General features: G+C 35.9%; 1 protein-coding gene across 2 annotated transcripts in view; it reads left to right on the top strand.

Annotated features, from left to right (window-relative positions):
• Window positions 1-24,450, top strand: part of PDE3B (phosphodiesterase 3B) — a 216,714-nt gene that overhangs the window by 105,020 nt on the left and 87,244 nt on the right. For both annotated transcript variants that reach the window (XM_023230954.3, XM_023230953.3), the window contains exon 2: window positions 15,214-15,264. In XM_023230954.3, the coding sequence (XP_023086722.1) occupies window positions 15,214-15,264 (51 nt within the window). The remainder of the gene's footprint in view (window positions 1-15,213; window positions 15,265-24,450) is intronic.

The following is a 24,450-nucleotide window of genomic DNA, read 5'->3' as shown; positions in this document are numbered from 1 at the left end:
TCTTTTGTGTCTGCTCAGACTTGAACTCTATAGGCTCTTTTGGCTTTGCTCGCCTTCTGCTCTTTCATGCCCTCTTCAAACTAGGAAGTTGCACAGTCTTGGAAGGACAATCTCTATAATATTTCTCCCATTATCTGTTGTACTTTTTGAGCTCAGGACTGAGATTGAAATTTTTCTGAATGAGAAGAACCACCCTCAACTGCAGTTACTGAACACTGAATGACTTTGGAAATTAACTTTTGCTGCAGACTTGATAATGTGTCTTAATAAATCCATCCTAAAGTTACAAGGAGTAACAGAGTTTAAATGCAAAAATCATGTTATACTAAAAGTCATTTTGATGACATTGAATGTTGTTTGAGTCACAAGTAATGTCAAGCCACTGTATATGTCACATCTTGTCAAAAGTTAAAACAAGAAAAGTTAGATGTCCATTCCCACACAAATTTATAGCAGATATATTTTCTAGATAAAATTATAGTTCTAGCAGCAGTTTTCAAACTAAAATACAAGTTAGGGATTTTCCGTATTTCAAAATCTGTTTAGCTGTGCAATCAAGGAACTTCCAGGTAACTGTCAATTGGAAATGATTATTTATAGTGTAATGACTTGCTAAAAGACAAATGTCAGGAGAAGACTCTCATAGAATTTTATAAATACCTTGTAAGTGAGGAATATACTTAAATAAAAGCACATGCCTGTGGACTGGTATCAATATTATCAATATTTGACAGTGCCTGTCTGCATGAAAAGACATTTTCAAAAATGAAATATGTAAAATCTAATTACAGAAGAACATTAACAGATAAACATTGATTTTGATGATAAAGAACACCAACTTTGAGTCCCAATTAAAATGAAATACTCTTTCCCTAAAAGAATTCCGTTCTTCTCATTGGAAGACCCACAAAAAAAAAAAAAAAAAAAAAAAAAAAAGGAAGACCCACATTACAAAACATTATGTTCACGTTATTATATTTTGAATTTTGTCAATAAAAACTTTATGGAAATATGTTTGTATTGTATTAAGTACCTACATAATAACCTTGATTTTGTCTCTTGGCCATTAAAGTCTAAAATATTTACTCTCTGACCCTTACATAAAAAGTTTGCTAACTGTGAGCTAAACAATTATTCATTCTTTTAAGTGAGCTCTTGCCTATCAAACACAGAGAAATAAGTCTCTACTGGTAGAATTTCAACTATTAGTGTAGAAAAAATAATTCTACTACATCATTCCCAGAACAGACTTTAGATGATTATTTACTCCAACTTAACCCATTTTACAATTATTTTATTTTACAATTAAGAATCCTTATTTTACAGTTAAGAATCCAAGGTTTAATGGAAGCTAGACATTGGTATAACTGAAAATGGAACTGAGATATTCTCATTTTCCATCCAGTGTTCTTTCTAGTGAACTTTATTTATATGCACGTGTTTCTGCTGGATACTAAGAATGATAAAAAAGAAATATGAGAAATGGTGTCTATATCTAGATAACATTATGATCTAGTTGGGGAGTGTATCATTCAGGGTCCCAGCAAGAATAATACACTTAAATGGACTAGTTGAGGATCATTTAATGGCAGACTATTTATAAAAGGATGGAGAGAGTTATGGGAAATAGTCTTTTGCCACCGAAGCCTGAAGAGACAAGGGGTAGCTATAGGAGAGGTCCCTCAAGAGGAACTGTGGCTTTTGGTGGAGGAATACAACTACTGGCAACCTGTGCTGTCCAGAAAGGAGGTGATACCCCGTCTGTAAATACTTTGACCTCATTCTCCTCCTGCCCTTTCATCTCCTGCTGGTGCCTCACATTGTCCTAATCCTGCCAAAAGCCACATGGCAAATAACCTTTGGATGGAGTCCAAAAAGGTTAGCCTCCTAAGGAAAGCTGTCAGTTGGAGAGTGAATCTAAAGGGACAAATGGAGAATATCCACCTCAGATAGCAGGATTACTTTTATGGTAACAGCACATGGAGACATATTCTAAGTGTGTGAGCAATCTGGACTACATATACTTAATAGCTTACCAGCACACAAGATATCATTTTTAAGTGCTTTTCATTTTTAAAAGTACATTCTTTATCTGTACAACAAGTTTAAATCTGCACCACATTCCTTTTTACACTGACATCTGGAATAAAGTTCAGTCTAATTGTAGTAGTTCAATTCTAAATTGGTAGGCCACTTCTGCTGCTGCATAAAGTTGTTCCACTGTTTATCAGAAGAAGTTTTTTTTGTTGTTGTTGTTGTTTTAGACGGAGTCTTGCTCTGTCGCCAGGCTGGAGTGCAGTGGCGCGATCTCGACTCACTGCAACCTCCACCTCCTGGGTTCAAGCGATTCTCCTGCCTCAGCTTCTAGAGTAGCTGGGACTATAGGTGTGCGCCACTATGCCCAGCTAATTTTTGTATTTTTAATAGAGACAGGGTTTCACCATGTTGGCCAGGACGGTCTCGATCTCTTTACCTCATGATCTGCCCACCTTGACCTCGCAAAGTGCTGGGATTACAGATGTGAGCCACTGTGCCCGGCCACAGATGTTGTTTTAAGTGGTTTAGAACTCAGCTTCAGGAGGACGCTAAGTAGTAAGAAGCCCGGAAGGTAAATAATGCATTGCTACTTTTTATCAGTTGAAAATGCATTATTTTGAGATTTTTATAAACTGGTCATTTTTATAGGATGAAAGAGACTTACGTAATAGAGATTCTCAACCTATAAATAGTATTGCAGTATAATATTGTTGTTAAAGTTATGAATTTTGTAGTTAGAGAAACCACAGTTTGATTCTGGCCCTGCTACTCCCTTGCCCTGTTAAGTCTGGGCAAGTTTCTTAGACTTGCTCAGCCACAGTTTATGGTAAAAATGAGGACAGCCACAAGGTTGTTTCAAGTTTCAAGTGAGATAATGGCATATAGTAAGCCCTTAATAAATGTTAGCTATTATTAGTAGTGTTCATAGATTCTGTAACCAAAATTTCAAATTTATAATGGAACAAGTGATATTTATAGGTTAAATCATTCTACAGATATTTATTAAACAATGATTATGTGCTGGGTGCTCACTGTGCTAGATGCTATAATCAAAGTAGGAACAAATCAGACCTCGATCTCCTAGAGACCAAAGGTGCATAATTTGCATCTAATTTATATTAATAATTGATGAATTAGTAAACAGTTTCTGTACTCACATACGTGCTGCCAGCCTAATGGGTTACTTAGTTGTCCTCATTGACCATCAGCATACCAAAAAGACTAAGATAGTTTAAAATCGTTTCTCTTCAAAATCAAGTTAAAGGGATTCTTATTTAATATTTCAAAGTACATAATATATTCACATGGTTCAAAAGGCAAAACGTGGAAACAGTCACATTGACAATTCTCTTTCGCATTGCTTAGTTCTCAACTTATCCCACAAAAGTAACCACTGTTCTCAGTGTGCATATATATTCTTTTGGAATATTAAAAAATTGACATATCACAGTTGTACATATTTTTGTGGTACATGTGATATTTTGATATGTGTATACATTGTGTAACAATCAAATCAGGGTAATTGGAATATCCATCACCTCCAGCATTTATCTTTTCTTTGTGTTGGGAACATTACAGTTCTTCTCTCTAGCTATTTTGAAATATACAATAAATTATTCTTAACTATAATTTTCCTATTATCCTATACTAGAACCTATTCCTTCTAGGATTGTTTATTTTTTAAATTGTTTCGTGTTCAGGAATTAGCACAATTTATCATTGTGCTAGACTCTGTCATCACAGTAAAACACTAGACTTGTGTATTTGCTTCCTAATAAATGAGCAGTGCTATTAATATAGAAAAAAGATCATTGAATTAAAAATAGAAGTCTTTAAAAATTCTACTAGTACATTGATCATTGAAAGACTTTAATTATCATCTGATTTTCCTTTCTATGCCATTTGGAATTATAAATGGTAATTTTTTATTTGTGTGGCACTACCAAAAAGTGCAATGTTTGGGAAAAGAAATCATTTCACATTGAACAGTAGTTAGACATCGTGCTCATTTTAGATAGGATTACTTGAAGCTTGGTTTTGTCAGTTTCGTTAGCTTATACATGCCATTTTGTAGTAATAGTCAATTCAGTGTTAGATAATTCTCAGATTTTTATTATTTTATGCTATTTTATACATGAACAATTAGTATTTAATGGTCCTTTGTAAAGTTTTTTCTCAAAATGTAGTGTTAATTTGTCTGCGTGTTTAAAGTTTATTGGAAAAGTTATTTTGCCTATTCAGAGCATAAAACTTTTTTTTTTTTTGAGACGGGGTCTTGCTCTGTCCCCTAGGCTGGAGTGCAGTGGCCGGATCTCAGCTCACTGCAAGCTCCGCCTCCCGGGTTCACGCTATTCTCCTGCCTCAGCCTCCCAAGTAGCTGGGACTACAGGCGCCCACCACCTCGCCCGGCTAGTTTTTTTTTTTTGTATTTTTTAGTAGAGACGGGGTTTCACCGTGTTAGGCAGGATGGTCTCGATCTCCTGACCTCGTGATCCACCCGTCTCGGCCTCCCAAAGTGCTGGGATTACAGGCTTGAGTCACCGCGCCCGGCCCAGAGCATAAAACTTTTAGTACATTTTGTTTTATAAGTGTAGGATACCATGATGATCCCTGGGGAATCTGATTTTTTTTAATAGACAAGAAGTTCTCCATTTTCATTTTTAAATCAAGTTGCTATGGGGCTAGCATCTTTGCTTAATTTTAAGCACAGTTACCATGACAAAACTTATTTATTTAGCTAATGCCTAACAGTGTCAAATATATACTGCTGGCAACTGGACTAATTTTTTTTTTTTTTTTTTTTTTTGAGGCGGAGTCTCGCTCTGTCGCCCGGACTGGAGTGCAGTGGCCGGATCTCAGCTCACTGCAAGCTCCGCCTCCCGGGTTTACGCCATTCTCCTGCCTCAGCCTCCCGAGTAGCTGGGACTACAGGCGCCCGCCACCTTGCCCGGCTAGTTTTTGTATTTTTAGTAGAGACGGGGTTTCACTGTGTTAGCCAGGATGGTCTCGATCTCCTGACCTCGTGATCCGTCCGTCTCAGCCTCCCAAAGTGCTGGGATTACAGGCTTGAGCCACCGTGCCCGGCCAGCAACCGGACTAATTTCTATCTGACTAATAAAAATCCCAAATAGAAATGGTACATTTTCATTTTAAATGGAAAAAGATTAGTTTCTGAATATAAATTGAGTTTTAAGTTTTTCTTTTTGGTTAATTAAGATCTACTGTGATGCTTTTTTGTTAATTTTCTTTAATATCTATATCTCCTAAATTTAATATTCACTTCTAAAATAAAGGCAAGTCAGTTGGGTGTGGTGGTTTATGCCTGTAATCCCAGCACTTTGGGAAACTGAGCCTGGCATATCGCTTGAGCTCAGGAGTTTAAGACCAGTTTCGGCAGCACGGTGAGACCCTGTCTCTCCTGATTTTATACTTTTCTGTTTTTTGAAATGTGATCTCACCATATTGCCCAGGCTGGTTTTGGACTCCTGGGCTCAAGTATTGTTCCTGCTTGGTACTACAGGCATTCACCACCCCACCCAGCTGGTTTTGTACTTCTTGACAGGAAAAGAAAAATCACCAAGAAATTCCTTAATACATATTTTAATTGCTGCTTTATAAAATTTATCAGTACAGCTTTAGAACATCACACTAGATAATAGTGTTGTGCTGTTATTTCCTTTTTAATTTATTAAGAAAAAGGAAGATGCAGGGGAATGAATCTTTATTGAACTTTCCTGGCCTGTTCAAGGAATAGTAAATAAACCGAGTTACCTGGAGGGGAGTGGAGAGGGCCTTGTAGGCCATTGTTAAAACCTTAGGCTTTTACTCAGGTTGAGATGAGAAGTCACTGGAGAGTGTTGAACAAAGAAGTGACATCATGTGACTTAAGCTTTAAGAGGGTTGCCTTGCTCTATTGAGAATAGATTCTACCTGGGCAAGAAAGGAAGCAAAGAATATTTAGGAGGCTTTGGTAATAATTTGGGCAAGAGAGCATGATGGCTTAGGCTAGAGTGGGAGCAATGAAGATATGATAAGAGTTTATATTCTGTACGTATTATGACAGTAGAGATAACAGGATTCTCCAGTGTGATGTGTGAGAAAGAGGAGAGTTATGTTTTTGGCCTAAGCCAAGGTAATGATGAGATTGCCCCTAACTGAGATGAGGGAAGACTATGGGGAGGAAGGTCAGTTCAGTTTTGGACATGTTAAGTTCAAGTTATCTATTAGACAGCCAACTGGAGATGTTGAGTAGGCTATTGGAATATAATTCTTCAGCTCAGAGGAGAAGATACATATACATTTGTGAGTCATTAGCTTATTGAAGGTATTTACACCCACAAAGCTAGGTGAAATAGAAAAGAGAAGAGGTCCAAGGTCATGGGGGGTCACAGCAATGTTAAAATATCAAAATGGTAAGTAAGACTCAGAGAGGAGACTGAGAAATAGTGTCCAATGAATTAGAAAGAAATCTGAAGAATGTAATACTCCAGAAGCCAAGTGAGAAAAATAATTTCAGGGAGGAAAGAGTGTTAGATTGTGTCAAATGGTGATGGATCAGAAGTATGAAGAGAGACTTGACCATTGGTTTTAACAACATTAGAAACCTCATCAAGAACAGATTTAATGAAAAAGTGCCAAAACCTGATTAGAGTCAGCTTACCAGAGAATGAAAGGAGAAAAACTAGAAACAACCAATGAAGACAACTCTTTTGAGGAATTTTACAGAGAAATGAGATAGTGGCTAGGTTGAAGTATGATCATGATAAAGGTGTATGTGTGTGTAATGAATGTGTGAGATGTGAGAAACTGCAGCATGTTTACAATCTTATTGGAATGATTTGGTAGAGAAAAAATGATGATGAGAAAGAATTGCTGCTGAAATATCTTCAGGTAGGGAAGAGGGAATCGAATCTACTACATTTATGGAAAAGTAGCTGTAGGCTGGAGCACAGACAGTTAATCTGTTGTGACAGAATGAAATACCAGGTATATGGATACAGATATTAGAAGGTAATTTGATGATTTGATAAATAAAAACTAGGTCTAGGTAGATACTTTCCATTGTTTGAGAGAAATGTGTTATAAAAATTATTACCATTTTAGCATAGTGGAAAGGAATGAAATTGGAGGGAGATAAACCTGGGTTTAGATTTTAGCTTTGCCAGTTACTAGCTGACATGTGGCAGAACTTAGTTACAATGCCCCTGTATTATTTAGGGACCCAGCAAGAAATAAAATTCACTAAAAAGTGGTTCAAATAAAAACACTTTAATGAAGAGTCTACTTTGAGAGAATGAACAGCATTAAGGAATGGGCAAGATATGGTAAGGCACATGGAAACTAGCAATTATGGAAAGCTGTTTCCTCACCTGGGGCTGAAGAGGCAAGAGTGGACATGGTGGTTTTAGTTTAGTGATTGCTGAACGTATGAAGGAAGGACCAGCTGGTAAGAGCTGTAGTCATGGAGGAACACAGTTGTTGCCAGAGACAATGGTACATAGGTAAGGAAGCAGCAGAGAAGAAATAACCTTGATCTCTCTACTCCTCAATGCCATTTTTCTGCTATTGACCTCCATTGGCTAGATGTAAGCAGAAACCAGCTGCAAGGCTTCTTAGGTGTTACAGAATTTAGGGTTCACTCTCCCTAGGGTCCAGAGAAGGGCAAAAGATGAAAGTGGGAGATGAATGCCGAGTAATCAGTAGAATCATTAAGCCTCAACTTCTCCATATATAAAATGAGGCTACCGCAAAGTTGCTGTAATGTTACATGTACTGCCACGCACCTGCTACATTGCTAGCATATAGCAGTGTTTATTAAATGACAAATATAAGATGCTATAGCATAATGGTTAGTCCTTAAAGCTTTGGAATTAGGCAGATCTAGGTTTAAGTTCTGTCCCTGTCACTTACTAATCATGAGACTTTGGGAAGTCTTTGTTTTGTCATCTGTAAAATGGGGAAATAAGGCTTACCACAGATAATTCTAGTAAAGATGACAAGGGACAGTATATAGTAAGCGCCTAACACAGTGCTGGTACGTAGCATGCAGTTTAAGTTACCATGACCATCATGATATTATTTGACTGGAAAGAATAGTAAATGACATCAGTTTCCAAGTAATACTAGTCACCTCCCCCTCCCACTCCCCCCACACTTTTTTTTCTGCGTCTCAGTTTTTCTGCATAGGGTTATTTCTTTGTCACATAGGGTTCAAGGTTACTATCTTTGCACTCTAAACAATTAGAAAATATAGCTTTAGTTAGTTTAACTTTTTGGCTATTCATTTATTTTGTTTTTGATTTATGTTCACTAAACACACACAAAGAGTTAAGTGGATTTTTTTATTGGGCCTAAGTTGGAAGGCATAGAAAAAGTTGGAAACACTGAATTCAATCAGTTTCATTAGCATAGATTTATATATGAGACTCAAGTAAAATGTCATCAAGAAATAGGAGAATATAGGATGCTGTAACAGTTAATTCAGAACCGTACTATAATAAGTATTCTTTTTAAATTTCACATAAATATAACAGTTCTGTAAGCTTGATTTGAGGGCACATACATGTTTTTCTTTTTGGCTACATAGAGAACAATGAAATAAAGCCTCATTGACGTAATTGAACCTGATAACATCTCCTGGTTGTACTGCTGATGTTTCACTGTGGTTTTGGTGGTTTTGTAGAGCTCCGTAGAGCATGTTAGACTTAAAAACATATTCAAACAGAAACTTTTATCAGGATTCAACTTCTTAACCATAAAGAAAAAATGAATTTAAATAAAGGCACAGTCTTGAGTACACTTAAATCAACTTAAATAATTTTTAATAGTATATATTACTTAGAGAAATTACTGTTCCTTAATTAGTTTTGAACAAATAACCACAGTATGAAAAGAAATAATTATTTCTGGTATTGTATTATATATTAGCACAGAAGGAAAGAGATAAATATAATAATGGAAGCTCCTAAAAACAGCAAGTTAAAATTTTATGCTTTTATTAAATGATGTCTTATAGTTCGATAGAACTACATTTTTAAAACATACCATAGCACTATAACTTTTTGTTTTAAACTGGAATTAAAAATTAAGTTTTATTTTTTAATTCTTATATTTAAGTTACTTACAAGATCTACTTTGGTATTGGGGTTTAGATGCCTAAAACTTTGCTGACTTGGAAACAATGTGTATCAGAGCATTTACTGTCTACTTGGAAGTAAAATTTTAAAATAGCTACATTTTATTATATATGAGGAATGAGTGCTTGAACCAATACTTCTTAAAACTTTTAATGTACATGTACCGCCAACTATGCATTCAGTATGTATGGTAGCTACCCACCAACTTAAGGTAAATGTATAAAAAAGAATCACAATTTTTGAAAACTAAAAAATTAAAATATTTTATATCTGTATTTGCAATATTAAAGGTATCTCTGTTTAGCTCAATGTTGAGTAAATAGGCTGCTTGTTGTAGGTTCATTGTATATCGTCATATTCTTTTCTCATCTCTATTTCTCTTAAATTGGAAAAATCCAACCAAAATTATAATTTATGAGGAACGTCAGCAGGGGTTTTTTGGCTGTTGGTTCTGAATACTCAGATTAAACAGGGACTCTGGAATTAAGAGATTGCTCACTGAAGACTCTTTCAAAGCTGAGTCACTTGCTAAGTTGATGGACATTATCATGCTTGAAAGTTTAAGAAATGGAGGCTTTTGCATTTTATTGAAAATAGCACTGTTTGCTCTTTATATTTTAATTTGCTTTTAAATATTTTATTTTCTCAGTTTTTGCACAGCACACTGAAAAGATGTATACTCTGTATCCAAAAAGTTGAGTGCATTTACATTTATGCTATTTCTTTAACATTGAACTCAGCATAATGTATTTTAACCACTAGCCCCTTTCTTTGAAAACAACAACAACAAAAACAGGGTATATAGATTTGCAGTTAGTATAGTACTCATTGCTTAGCAAAGCTTTTTCTTGATGTGCAGATAACTGATTTTTTCTCTCAGGACTGATTTCAACACATTTTTCCCAGCCTATATCATAGTTTACAAAATAAATATTAAAGTAGGAAAAAATTATCTTTTATAGTATGGATTTTTCAGAGGTAAACATGTAAAAACTTGTCTGCTGTTCTTTCTCATGTGTATTACACATATACCAAGAGCTGATTTGGACTCTGCACTTCAGTGCACTTACCAAGCAGTAAAGTAAAATATCTGGTTTTTCTTTCAGCATAATGTTTATCATTTGTGTGGCTGAGAGTTTTATAAATCTCTCAACAATAGTCTATCTTTTTTATATACTTTTGCTAGGAAGAGCACAGAATCTGAATGGTGCCTGTGTAGTTTTTGTCTCTTCTCTTTTAGGAACAAAAATCTTCAGTTTCATATATGAAAGCATTTTGTGCTTGTTTTAGAAAGATTCTGTTCATTTACCAAAGAGGTTTTTATGTTTTGTTTGAAAACTTTCCATAGCCTTATGTTATTATTTGATAAAGTTTCAAAATAGACAACATCCAGAAGAATATAGGGTAAATGAATTACTAGTCAAAAAGAAATCCAGCTTTTAGATAGTTGCTGTTGTATGTGCTAGTAAAATTTTTGGTTTTATCCCGTTGTGTGGTATTATCACACGCACAGATTTATATTGTTTGCATTAGAGTCCTATTCTTGATTTAGGCTTAACATTTATTCTGAGCTATTTATGTTACCTTGTTTTTATCAATACCTGAGGCTTTAGAAACCAATTTTGAGCCATTTATTTATTTTATTGATTGGGGAGTATAATGCAACACAATGAAAATAATGCAAATTTAAAAGATATAAATAATATTCAAATGGTGTGAAAATACTTTAGAAAAGATGATTTGTTCTCTTTTAGAATAATGCACGTCTTAGAGAACCTTTTCAGCTTTTAAGAATGTAATTTGTTAAGATAATGAGATTTCTGTGGAAATCAAAATTAACCTTATAGTTCACAATTATGAAATATATGCAAACTAAATTGTTTCCTTTTTCCCTCTAAATATTCTGGGACAAGGAGGAACAACTAGTGATTGACAAATCATAATTTGATAAATAATGGCTAATACTCTATTACTGTTTTCTAGTTTAAAATTTTATGTTTTTAAAAATATATATATATTTTGTGAATACGTATATGTAATCTAATATTATAGAGACACTTAGCAGTATTTTCATTAAGTATTTGCTCTTTGCATATTTCTCACTTTATTCTGTCATTAGTTCTCCCACTGTCCAGGATCATTCCTATCAAGTACAAGCATGCTTTAGAACCTACCATGTTAAAAAAAAAGTATTATTCTCACATTTTTTTCTAACGATTGCTTCATTTCATTCTTGCTTTTACAGCACAGTTTTTCAAAAGAGTTACTTTCTCTACTTCCTTACCTTCCTAAATTCATCTTAACTTTTAACTAAAGCTGAACAAATATTTATGAAATACGTGTAAAGTATAGAGACTAAAGAAACAGACACCATCGACCCACCATTACTGTTATTTTTGAACATTGCCATTAACATTGAAGTTCCCTGTGTGTCACTCCTGGATCTGGTTCACTTCTTTCTCTTTTAGAGATAATCACCATCCTGAATTTCTTTACCGTTTACCATATGTATTTCTAATAAGCATATCACAGTGTGTATTTCATTTTAAATGAGTGAAGTTATACTGTATGTATCTGTCTGTGATTTGCTTTTCTTGTTCAACATTGTTTCTGAGATCCACCCATATACTATGTAGCTGTATGTACTTCATTCATTTTCACTGCTGTACTCCATTGTATGGATATACCAAAATTTTTCTCTTTTATTGTTGATGAACATTTGGATTGTATCTAGTTTTTTGCTACCCTAAGCTGCACAGCTATGTGCATTCTTCTTGTCTCCTATCAAACTGTAGCAAAGGACCAAGTTTTTGAGTTTTTCCCTGATCTGTTGTGGATTGATGCCTTTGTAAAATATACTAAAAATGTCTCACCAATGTCAAATTGCTATAAAAATATATAAACCTTTACTCTGAATTTCTGTATTTATCTTGTTATGGACTGCATTTTGAATACTGCTCTAAGATGTGTACCTAGCTGTGGAATTCCTGGGTCGTTCATCTTCTATTACTTATGGAGAAAATTGTTTTCTCAAAATCACTAATATTCTAGTTGCTCAAATTACACAGAAGGCAGTCTGCCAGCTCTTTGTGGCTTTCTGTGTATCTGCTTTCAATTCCTAATATGAAGGGGATTTTACAGTAAGACCTGCTGCTTTAGGGTAATGTAATTTTCATCCTAGAGAAAGTGACTGCAAATAAGATTAGGCTTTGCTTAAGAATTGATTCAAAGCCAACCTAGCAAGCACAAGTGAGAGAAAACTATGATAAGGGGATAAAGGGCCAGGAGGAGTGAATTTATTGAGGGAGATGGTCTGTAATATTGTAATACTACAATATTGTAATATGCAATATTGAGGAAGATGGTCTGTAATATTGTAATACTATAATATTGAAATATTGTAATACAAAATACTACAGTAGAGAGATCTAAAGAAAGCAAACAGAGAAAAAAAAGCATTGTACATAGTAAGATTTTTAGAGACCTTTAGGAGTCCAGTTAAAATAGGGCATACATTCCTTCTCATGTTAGCAGGCTTCCTTCTGCATTGGCAGCCTTACAGTTGTCTCAATGCCTTAGAGAACTTTCACAAAATATAAGCTGAGATTGCTCTTATAAGTAAGCAGCAGGACTACTTTATATCAGTGTTTCTCCACTGTATTTTCATTACAACCCCAAATCCAGGAATATATATATATGTTTATATTATATATACATATACAAAATATTATCTATACATATATAAAATATTGTATATACATATATAAATATGTTATATATATATGTTTCCCTAATCTCCTGCTTCATGTCATTTTCATACCAAAGATGTACAGTACATCTGTTTGTATACTGTAACCTTTGGAGGGCTACGAACCATTTTAATTTTCAAGATTTTTTTTTCCCCCCCCAAGAACCAATTACCACCTGCTTAGGAGTGATAGCACCCCTGTTGAGAGTATATCACATGAATACAAACGTGGCTCTTGGCATTAGAGTACAAATATTTAAAAAGGTAATGTTTATTTAATCATGTAGGTCAATGAAGTGGGGAAGGCAGACTATACTCAATGTTAAGAAACCATCCTAATGAAAGTATACTTGAGTGAGCAACAAATCAACTTCTACTTAGGGTAATGAATCAGGGAAATAAGGTATACAAGTATTTTTCTCTGTTTGATGGTGTTATTGTGGGAGAAGTATAGAAATATGGATCAGATGATAGTACAGTTAGGTAAGGTTGTAGACCGAGAATGCAAATTAGTTCATTGATGCCTCTCTCATAGGTGATTTTTAGTGATACATGGTATGGCTCTGTTTTCACTCCTGTCTCTTCTATACATCTATTCATGAACTTATGAAAACATCAGATTTATACATGTCATGATAATGGGAGGAATGAAGAATAGGGTAGTTGACATTCTCAATCTCCAAAGAAACTGACAGGCTAAAATAAGGGCAGAAGTAAAGTATTGCAGTTGGGGCTAAAAAGCCATATTCATAAGAATAGCATGGAGGAAAATGGATCATAACAATATCATGTATAGAAGAAACTTAGGGATTTTAGGTTATGTTAATCTTACGAAGCATTTTAGGAAGCTATTAACGTCTTTATTTGCAATAATTAGTGTCCCTTGAATCTAGATTATATGCTGATTAAATCACAACCTGAAATAATTATATCAGAACCATATTTAGGACCATATAAAATATTGCTTAAATTTAATGAGTCTGTTATATATATGGTATACTTTGCATGTAGTTGTATCAGAGCCATTTTGTGGGCACTGGTTCATGAGTCTTCTAAGTGATTGTACTGTGTATGAATTTTCTTTGGGAAGAAATAGATTTTTCTTCAGTGGTAAGAAAGAAATTATGTTCTGCCAGGATATTGATGAGGAGATGGTGATAATGATAATTGACAGCTTTTTGAGTGATTAAGCATGTGTGTATTATGTAAAATATGAGTCAACAAACTAGTCCACTGACCAAATCCTGCCAGCAGCCTGTTTTTGTATGACCTTTGAGCTAATAATTTTTTTTGCATTTTAAAGGGTTATAAAACAAAAACAAAAAGCAAAGAATATGCCATGGAGACCTTATGTGGCCTGCAAAACCCCAAATAAGATCTTTTGCAACTAGAAAACTTAAGCCTGAAGGACAAGAAACAACACAGATAGTTCAATATATAGAAATTATATGATTATATTACAGATTAACTAGGCTCATATTCAATAAAGGTTCAAAGCTACGTACAAAATAGCTGTTATAATGTATTATTTAATCAAAAGGAGAAGACCTATTTAACTCAGTAAATGTCAAAGAAATTTAGGATTGATGATAGGTAGCAGTTATAGCTTCCTAAATTAAAGTTAATTTTATCTCCTTGGGCATACGTAGTGACTACTATATTGGGTTGGGAAGCAGCCAAAAAGCTTGTTAGGAAGAAGGGCAGGAAAAAAAACTAGTCTGGGATTAAAGTTACCATTGATAGGCTAGTCTATCAAGGAGACAGACAGGAAAACAATCACTAATCATCTGCATATCAAAAGGGGTATGTGCTGCTTTTGATAAATCCATTCCTTTATACTTAATCTAACCCCAAGGACAACAAGCTTTTCAAAATGTTTTTGACAGAAGTACCTTATTGGTAAGAAGATAGCATCACCCATCACCCATGATGAGCCTTTGGAGATGGTGGGTAGGCAGAGAATATCTGATGATAGGTAATTTTTCTTCTATTTTTTGTGACTTAATGTGGTTTTGGATTTATATTTTCCTTTTTGTGGTAATATCTAAAGATTAATATGGCTTGTTTTAGTTACTTTATTGTGGTAATTCTTTATTTTGATTTCTCAATCACAGATTGTATTAATTAATGAAATATTCTGTCTGGAGATAATTTTTATTCTCAGCATTCCAGTATCTCTTCCAGATTTTGAGCTATATTAGATAATTATAATGGAAAATGCTGAATTTTGTCTTTACATATTCTTGTTTATTTATTTCTGGTTTGTAACCAAGTGAATTTTTTTTTTTCCAGATGATTCTTTGGGATTGGGACTTAAAGCAATGGTATAAGCCTCATTATCAAGTAAGTATAAGCAATATCACTAAATAATACCTGTGATGAAACTTTTGACACTTAAAGATTCACAACATTTCTGTGCCATAAGATTTTCTTTAACTAAACTAATAAGTTAACTAGACCCTTCATTGAGGTAGATTTTTTTAAAATACATTTTAGCCGGGCGCAGTGGCTCAAGTCTGTAATCCCAGCACTTTGGGAGGCCTAGATGGGCAGATCACGAGGTCAGGAGATCGAGACCATCCTGGCTAACATGCTGAAACCCCATCTCTAATAAAAAATACAAAAAACTAGCCGGGCAAGGTGGCGGGCGCCTGTAGTCCCAGCTACTTGGGAGGCTGAGGCAGGAGAATGGTGTAAACCCGGGAGGCAGAGCTTGCAGTGAGCTGAGATCCAGCCACTGCACTCCAGCCTGGGCAACAGAGCGAGACTCCGTCTCAAAAAAATAAAATAAAATAAAATACATTTTAATTATAAGGGAAAAAGAAAATGATAAAAAACCAAATTTGTATAAATTGTTATGAAAATATTGCGCTAATATCATCTGGGCTCAGAATCAACTAATATTTCTATATTAAGAACAAGATTTTTTTCTTTTCTGATGTGGACCACTGATCTATAAAGGGGAAAAAATAAGAACAAGATTTTTTTCTTTTCTGATGTGGACCACTGATCTATAAAGGGAAAAAAAAAAATTGCCATGTCTGAGACAAAGCAAAGCAATTGGCAACATATTTTATTAGGGAAGTAAAGATACCCAACTTTTATTTTTTGGTAAACTTTTTATTGAATTATAACATACATGCAGAAAAGTGTACAGCTCAATTTTCAGAAGTTAAACATCCCATGTAACTGGTACCGATATGAAGAAATGGAATGTTTCCAGTATCTCAGAAGCCTCGCTTATGCCCAATTCCAGTCATTACCTATATCCTCAAAGGTAAATCCTATCCAACTTCTAGTAACTAGTTTTGCTAATTTTTGAACACTATATATATACAAATGAAATAATATGTGTTAAGATTAATTTTTTGAATACCTAAGTAATATATGTTTATATCAGATAAAATGAAAATAGAAGTATTTAATATAAGGAGAAAAAAGAAAAATCACTCATAAAACATCAAGCAATAACTGTGTTAACTGTGTTAACTTTTGATGTATATCTTTATTGTTCTTTCTCATTATGCCAAATTTACTTAATAATTCTAATAGCTTATTTGAAGATTAAGTCTTGAAGTACACAATAATGTTATCTATGAGTAAAGACAGATTTATTTATTTATTTCCAAACCTATGCCTTTTATTTCATTTTCTCATGTTATTGTACTGTCTAGGACCTTCAATCCAGTGTTGAATGGAAGTGGTATGAGTAGGCAGCCTTGTTTTTCTTTATGAACTCAGGGAGAAAATGTTCAACATATCACCACTAATGCTTTTTTATAGATACCCTTTAGCAGATTAAGGAAGTTTTATTCTAATTCTAGTTTACTAAGGACTTTTTTTCTCTTTTTAAGTCATGAATGGATATAGAATTTTATCTCATGCTTTTTCTGCATCTACTCAAATGATTCGAGAATTTTTTTCTAATTATTCTATGAATGTGGTGAATTGCATTAATTGGTGTGTTTGTTAAACCATCCATGTATTCCCAGAATAAAGTAAATTTGATCAAGATGTATTTTTTAAAAATCTTTATCCCTAGATTCTATTTGTTAATGTTTTGTTTAGAAATTTTGAATTTGTGTTTATGAGAGAGTGTTGGCCTATAAATTCTTTCTTTTCATAATGTTCTTGGCATTATATTGGTATCACGGTTACCAAGAACCTTGATATCAAAATAAAATAAGGTGAGATATTTACCCTTTCTATTATCTCAAAAAGTTTGGGTAAGGTTAAAAGTTGGTATTATTTCCTCCTTTAATGTTTGGAAGAATGCTCTGGTGAAGCTATCTCACCTTGAAGAATTCTTTTGTGGACAAATTTTAAGTTATGGATTCAATTTCTTTAATTGTTTTAGTACTATTTAGGTTTTCCATCTTTTCTTCTAACAATTGAGTTACTTGTGTTTTTTAGGAATTCCTTTTTTTGTTGTTGTTCCTTCTGGCATTTGTGACTACTGAAAGCCCTATTTTAATTTCAAAATAGAAATCTTTTTGAGGATTTCTACTTGGTTTATCTCTCTCTCTTAGCCACTTTTATAAATTCGCAAATGCCTTTAGAGGAAAAGCAGGTCTGAATTTAAGCTCACTACTTTGTTTTTCTCATCACTTTGAGATCTTGTTTGGCCCTCCCTGTCTTCATAACTCTGAACTGCAATTTCAGTCTTCCAGCCCCTTGAGACTATAGATCTCTACTCTGTTTTCTGGCCTCTTTTGTGCTTTTCATCCTCTCTGCTCTGTGCCAGTTATGAATCAGCAGAAAATTCCTAGAGGGAAAAGAGTAGCACAGAATGTTGGGTTTCTTTTAATCTTCTCTCTTAATTCTGGGTTCTTGGCCTTTTATGCCCTGGCTGTTTGGTTGTGTTTTGATGCCTTGAAATGTATGCTATTTATATTTTATTTCAGCTTTTCTAGTTGTTCTAGACAGAAGAGTTGGTGTGATACAAACCAGTCCCTCTTGGCTGGAAAATTAGGCAAGCCTCTTAAGACACTCTGAACCTATTTCCTCACCTACAAATTGAGAATAATGCCAGTTCCCTCAAAGGGCTAATTAATATGTGCTTGGTACTCAGTACAAATGTGAACCAATATTATATAAATTTCAATAATAATAAATACTAATCTGAACTTGAAGTATAAGGCAGAAATGAACATTTTTTTTCTTTAAAAGGCCAGAGAGTAAATATTTTAGCATTTGCAGAACATACAGCCATTGTTACCTTCTGCCACCCCCACTGCTTCTCCTCCTTCTGTCCTTTTTCCTCTTCTCCCTGCCACTCCTCTTCTTTTTCAATAACCATTTAAAACATTAAAACTATTCTTAACTTTCTGTCTTAACAATCAAGATTTTGCCAAAAAAAAGTGAATGGAAAATAGGAATTTAAGTTCAACTTTTAAAATTGTGGCAAATAATTTGAATATTCAATTTGATCTGTCACTCTCTTGCTCATTTCTCTCCTGTTTCAACCAGAGTAAAAGTCTTTGTCATGTACGTAAAAGAACTTACACGACATGGTTCCCTCCCTTACTCTCTTGTACTTCTCTGTCTTTGTCTTCTGCTACTTTCTCCTTCATTTACTCTGTTCCAGCTGCACTGGCCTCCTTGTTATTCCCCAAGCAAATCAGACAGGCTTCTAACTCAGGTCTTTGCACTTGCTACTCTTTCTGCCTGGAATGCTTATTTCCTACACCTTGTCATGTCTTTACATAAGCATTTCCTTCTTAGTGAGGCATACCCCAACTATCCTCTCTAAAATTGGATTGCGTTCTATCACATCTTTTTCCATTAACTTACTCATACTACTTAGCTTGGAATCCAGTATTCTAAAACATTTGGTCCCAACATGTCTTTCCAGCCTGTTTATCATTGCTTTCTTATATAATCTGTACTTTAACAATTTCATGTTCCCTGTGTAGCATTATTTTACCGCTTAAAATTGTATTTTACCACGGTTATACTTGTATTTATGCGGTGTCCATTTTGTGCAGTATACTTCCCCAATACATTTTTTTGTTTTATTGTAAACAAATATAAATATAATGCTAACAAATTTTTAGGGGCCAGCTCAAAATGCTACCGCTTCCATAAAATTTCTGTTACCATCCAAATGGAAGTTTTCTATATTTCTTTTGAACTCTAATGCCATTTTGTCCGTATATATATATATATTTTCATTTTTTGAGACGAAGTTTCACTCTTGTTGCCCAGGCTGAAGTGCAATGGCATGATCTCAGCTCACCGTAACCTCCATCTCCTGGGTTCGAGTGATCCTCCTGCCTTAGCCTCCCAAGTAAATGCGATTACAGGCATGCACCACCGTGCCCGGCTAATTTTGTATTTTTAGTAGAGATGGGGTTTCTCCATGTTGGTTAGGCTGGTCTCGAACTCCTGACCTCAGGTGATCTCCCCACCTCGACCTCCCAAAGTGCTGGGATTACAGGGGTGAGCCACCACACCTGGCCATTTTGTCTATATTTTTATCTCTTCACTTTTTGTTAATAATAACAGTACTATCTTTGCCTTTAGTTATTTGTACTCTACATTACTTTATATGCTCTGCGTGTGTTACCATATTTAATTCTCTCTTTTCTTCCTTGCTAAGTACAGTTATTAACTCTAGAAATAATGTAAGAGGAAATCAAGCGAGAACTATGAAAAATGGAAAGAGGAAGGCAGACTGGCTAGGGACCTTAGTACAGGAAAAACAACACAGTGACAGAGTCTCTTATGACCCACACCCAACAGCAAAACATGGTCTAGGCCCCAACTCTCAGCCTAAAAACGTAAGGTGACACAGGTAGGCTTATTCTTTCCCCCAGATTAAACAAGAGGCCTGCCAACAACACTAAGCAAGTCTGGTGGCTCTAGCAAGGGGGAATTAATTTGGAGCCACTGGCAATCATTGGCTAGGGAGAAGCTTTCTCCTTCCCTCTTGGGCATGAGACTCCCCTTCCCCACTGACAGACACTGGGTAGCCAATGTGCCTGGCAAAGGGGATATCCTTACAAATGCCTAGCCCAGAAAGTGATCTTTATTCCTGTGGCCTGGAGACTCCTTTCTATCCCCTAAAGGAACCAGATGACCCAACCTGAGGAAGCTTTCTTTCCCTCTACCCTAAGGTACTGGTATGGACTAGTGGGAACCCAAGGGGCACCAAAACAAAACAAAACAAAACAAAAGTTCAAACACACCAAAATGATTGTGAATGCTTTGAAAATTGTCATCCAAACCACAGCCCACAAAAGTAGGCCAGGACCTATGTGACAAACCTAAATGGGGATACTGCCTTCTAATGTCAAAGATTTTGGTAGGACCCAGAGTCTTGTAAGTTATAGTCAAAATATTGAGAATAAAATAAAAAATCACCCATCATACCAAAACCAAGAAAATCACAAATTGAATGAGAAAAAGGAATGACAACACCAAGATGAATCAGATTTGGAATCATCTGGCAAGGATTTTTAAAGCAAACGTCATAAAAATGCTCTAACAAATAATTACAAAGTATCTTGAAACAAATGGAAAAAGAAAGAAAATATTAGCAAAAGAAATATAAATTATAAAAAAGAAACAAATGGAAATTATAGAGCTGAAAAATACCATAATAGAAATTTAAAATTACTGGATAGGATGAATAACAAAGTGGTGATGACAGTAGGATAGAATCTGTGAGGTTAAGCATAGATCAATAGAATTCACACAATTTTTACAACACAGAGAAAACAGAAACAAAATGAACAGAGTCCTAGGGACCTGTTGGGCAGTAACAAAGAACCAACATTTGTATTATTGGTGTTTGAGAAGGAGAAAGAGGGTGGGATTGAAAGAGTGTTTGAAGAAATAATGGCTGAAAACTTCTCAAATTTAGCCAAAAACATAATCCTACAGATTCAAGAAGCTTTCTGAACCCCAAATAGTATCAACCTCTCAAAATCTACTCTAAGACATGTCATAATTAAACTTCTGAAAGCTAAAGACAAAGAGAATATCTTAAAAAGCATCCAGAGAGAAACAACACTTTACCTATAGGGGAATACCAATTCAAGTAATAGCAGATTTCTCACTTAAAACCATGAAGGCCAGAAGGAAGTGGCAGAACACTTTTGAAGTGCTGGAAGAAAATGGCTGTAAAGTCTATATCCAGCAAAAGTATTCTTAAAGAATGAAAGGGGGTAGATTCCAAGATGGCCGAATAGGAACAGCTACAGGCTACAGCTCCCAGCATGAGCGATGCAGAAGATGGGTGATTTCTGCATTTCCAACTGAGGTACCAGGTTCATCTCACTGGGGCTTGTTGGACAGTGGGTGCAGGACAGTGGGGGCAGCCCACAGACTGTGAACCTAAGCAGGGTGAGGCATCACCTCACCCGGGAAGTGCAAGAGGTTGGGAAATTCCCTTTCCTAGCCAAGGGAAGCCATGACAGACGGCACCTGGAAAACTGGGTCATTCCCACCCTAATACTGCACTTTTCCAATGGTCTTAGCAAATGGCACACCGGGAGATTATATCCTGCGCCTGGCTCGGAGGGTCTCACGCCCACAGAACCTTGCTCACTGCTAGAACAGCAGTCGAGATTGAACTGCAAGGCAGCAGTGAGGCTGGGAGAGGGGCGCCCGCCATTACTGAGGCTTGAGTAGGTAAACAAAGCCGGGAGGAAGCCGCTTTGGAGCCCTCCGCAGCTCAAGGAGGCCTGCCTGCCTCTGTAGACTCCAATGCTGGGGGCAGGGCATAGCTGAACAAAAGGCAGCAGAAACTTCTGCAGACTTAAATGTTCCTGTCTGACAGCTTTGAAGAGAGTAGTGGTTCTCCCAGCACGGAGTTTGTGATCTGAGAACTGACAGACTGCCTCCTCAAGTGGGTCTCTGACTCCTGAGTAGCCTAACTGGGAGGCACCTCCCAGTAGGGGCCGAAAGACACCTCATACAGCTGGGTGCCCCTCTGAGAGGAAACTTCCAGAGGAACAATCAGGCAGGAACATTTGCCCTTCTGCAATATTTGCAGTTCTACAGCCTATGCTAGTGATACCCAGGCAAACAGGGTCTGGAGTCAACCTCAGGCAAAATCCAACAGACCTGCAGCTGAGGGTCCTGACTGTTAGAAGGAAAATTAACAAACAGAAAGGACATCCACACTAAAAGCCCATCTGTACGTCACCATCATCAAAGACTAAAGGTAGATAAAACCACAAAGATGGGGAGAAACCAGAGCAGAAAAGCTGAAAATTCTAAAAATCAGAGCACCTCTCCCCCTCCAAAGGAACACAACTCCTAGCCAGCAACGGAACAAAGCTGGACAGAGAATGACTTTGACAAGTTGAGAGAAGAAGGCTTCAGACGATCAGACTTCTCGGAGCTAAAGGAGGAAGTTCAAACCCATCGAAAAGAAGCTAAAAACCTTGAAAAAAGATTAGATGTATGGCTAACTAGAATAACCAGTCTAAAGAAGTCCCTAAATGATCCGATAGAGCTGAAAATCATGGCACGAGAACTACATGACGCATGCACAAGCTTCAGTAGCTGATTCGATCAACTGGAAGAAAGGATATCAGTGATTGAAGGTCAAATGAATGAAATGAAGCGAGAAGAGGAGTTTAGAGAAAAAACAGTAAAAAGAAATGAACAAAGCCTCCAAGAAATATGGGACTATGTGAAAAGACCAAATCTACGTCTCATTGGTGTACCTGAAAGTGATGGGGAGAATGGAACCAAGTTGGAAAACGCTCTTCAGGATATTATCCAGGAGAACTTCCCCAACCTAACAAGGCAGGCTGACATTCAAATTCAGGAAATACAGAGAACACCAAAAAGATACTCCTCGAGAAGAGCAACTCCAAGACACATAATTGTCAGATTGACCAAAGTTGAAATGAAGGAAAAAATGTTAAGGGCAGCCAGAGAGAAAGGTCGGGTTACCCAAAAAGAGAAGCCCGTCAGACTAACAGTGGATCTCTCAGCAGAAACTCTACAAAACAGAAGAGAATGGGGGCCAATATTCAACATTCTTAAAGAAAAGAATTTGCAACCCAGAATTTCATATCCAGCCAAACTAAACTTCATAAGTGAAGGAGAAATAAAATCCTTTACAGACAAGCAAATGCTGAGTGATTTTGTCACCACCAGGCCTGCCCTACAGGAGTTCCTGAAGGAAACACTAAACATGAAAAGGAACAACCGGTACCAGCCACTGCAAAAACATGCCAAATTGTAAAGACCATCGACACTATGAAGAAACCGCATCAACTAACAAGCAAAATAACTACCTAACATCATAATGACAGGATCAAATTCACACATAACAATATTAACCTTAAATATAAATGGGCTAAATGATCCAATTAAAAGACACAGACTGGCAAACTGGATTAAGAGTCAAGACCCATCAGTGTCTTGACTTATTCAGGAGACCCATCTCACGTGCAGAGACACACATAGGCTCAAAATATAGGGATGGAGGAAGATCTACCAAGCAAATGGAAAACAATAAAAAGCAGGGGTTGCAATCCTAGTCTCTGATAAAACAGACTTTAAGCCAACAAAGATCAAAAGAGACAAAGAGGGCCATTACATAATGATAAAGGGATCAATTCAACAAGAAGAGCTAACTATCCTAAATATATATGCACCCAATACAGGAGCACCCAGATTCGTAAAGCAAGTCCTTAAGAGACTTAGAAGGAGACTTAGACTCCCACACAATAATAATGGGAGACTTTAACACCCCATTGTCAACATTAGACATATCAACGAGACAGAAAGTTAACAAGGATATGCAGGAATTGAACTCAGCTCTGCACCATGCAAATGGACCTAATAGACATCTACAGAACTCTCCACCCCAAATTAACAGAATATACATTCTTCTCAGCACCACATTGCACTTATTCCAAAAATGACCACATAGTTGAAAGTAAAGCACTCGTCAGCAAATGTGTAAAAGAGCAGAAATTATAACAAACTGTTTCTCAGACCACAGTACAATCAAACTAGAACTCAGGATTAAGAAACTCACTCAAAACCACTCAACTACATGGAAACTGAACAGCGTTCTCCTGAATGACTACTGGGTACATAGTGAAAAGAAGGTAGAAATAAAGATGTTCTTTGAAACCAATGAGAACAAAGACACAACATACCAGAATCTCTGGGACACATTTAAAGCAGTGTGTAGAGGGAAATTTATAGCACTAAATGCCCATAAGAGAAAGCAGGAAAGATCTAAAATTGACACCCTAACATCACAATTAAAAGAACTAGAGAAGCAGGAGCAAACACATTCAAAAGCTAGCAGAAGGCAAGAAATAACTAAGATCAGAGCAGAACTGAAGGAAATAGAGACACAAAAAGCCCTTCAAAAAATCAGTGAATCCAGGAGCTGGTTTTTTGAAAATCTCAACAAAATTGATAGACCACTAACAAGATGAACGAAGAAAAGAGAGAAGAATCAAATAGATGCAACAAAAAATGATAAAGGAGTTATCACCACCGACCCCACAGAAATACACACTACCATCAGAGAATACTATTTACACC

The sequence above is a fragment of the Piliocolobus tephrosceles genome, chromosome 13 (assembly GCF_002776525.5).
Source record: "Piliocolobus tephrosceles isolate RC106 chromosome 13, ASM277652v3, whole genome shotgun sequence".
NCBI lineage: Eukaryota > Metazoa > Chordata > Mammalia > Primates > Cercopithecidae > Piliocolobus > Piliocolobus tephrosceles.
Note: the sequence above shows the minus strand (reverse complement) of the source record. Positions and strands in the feature narration are given on the sequence as shown.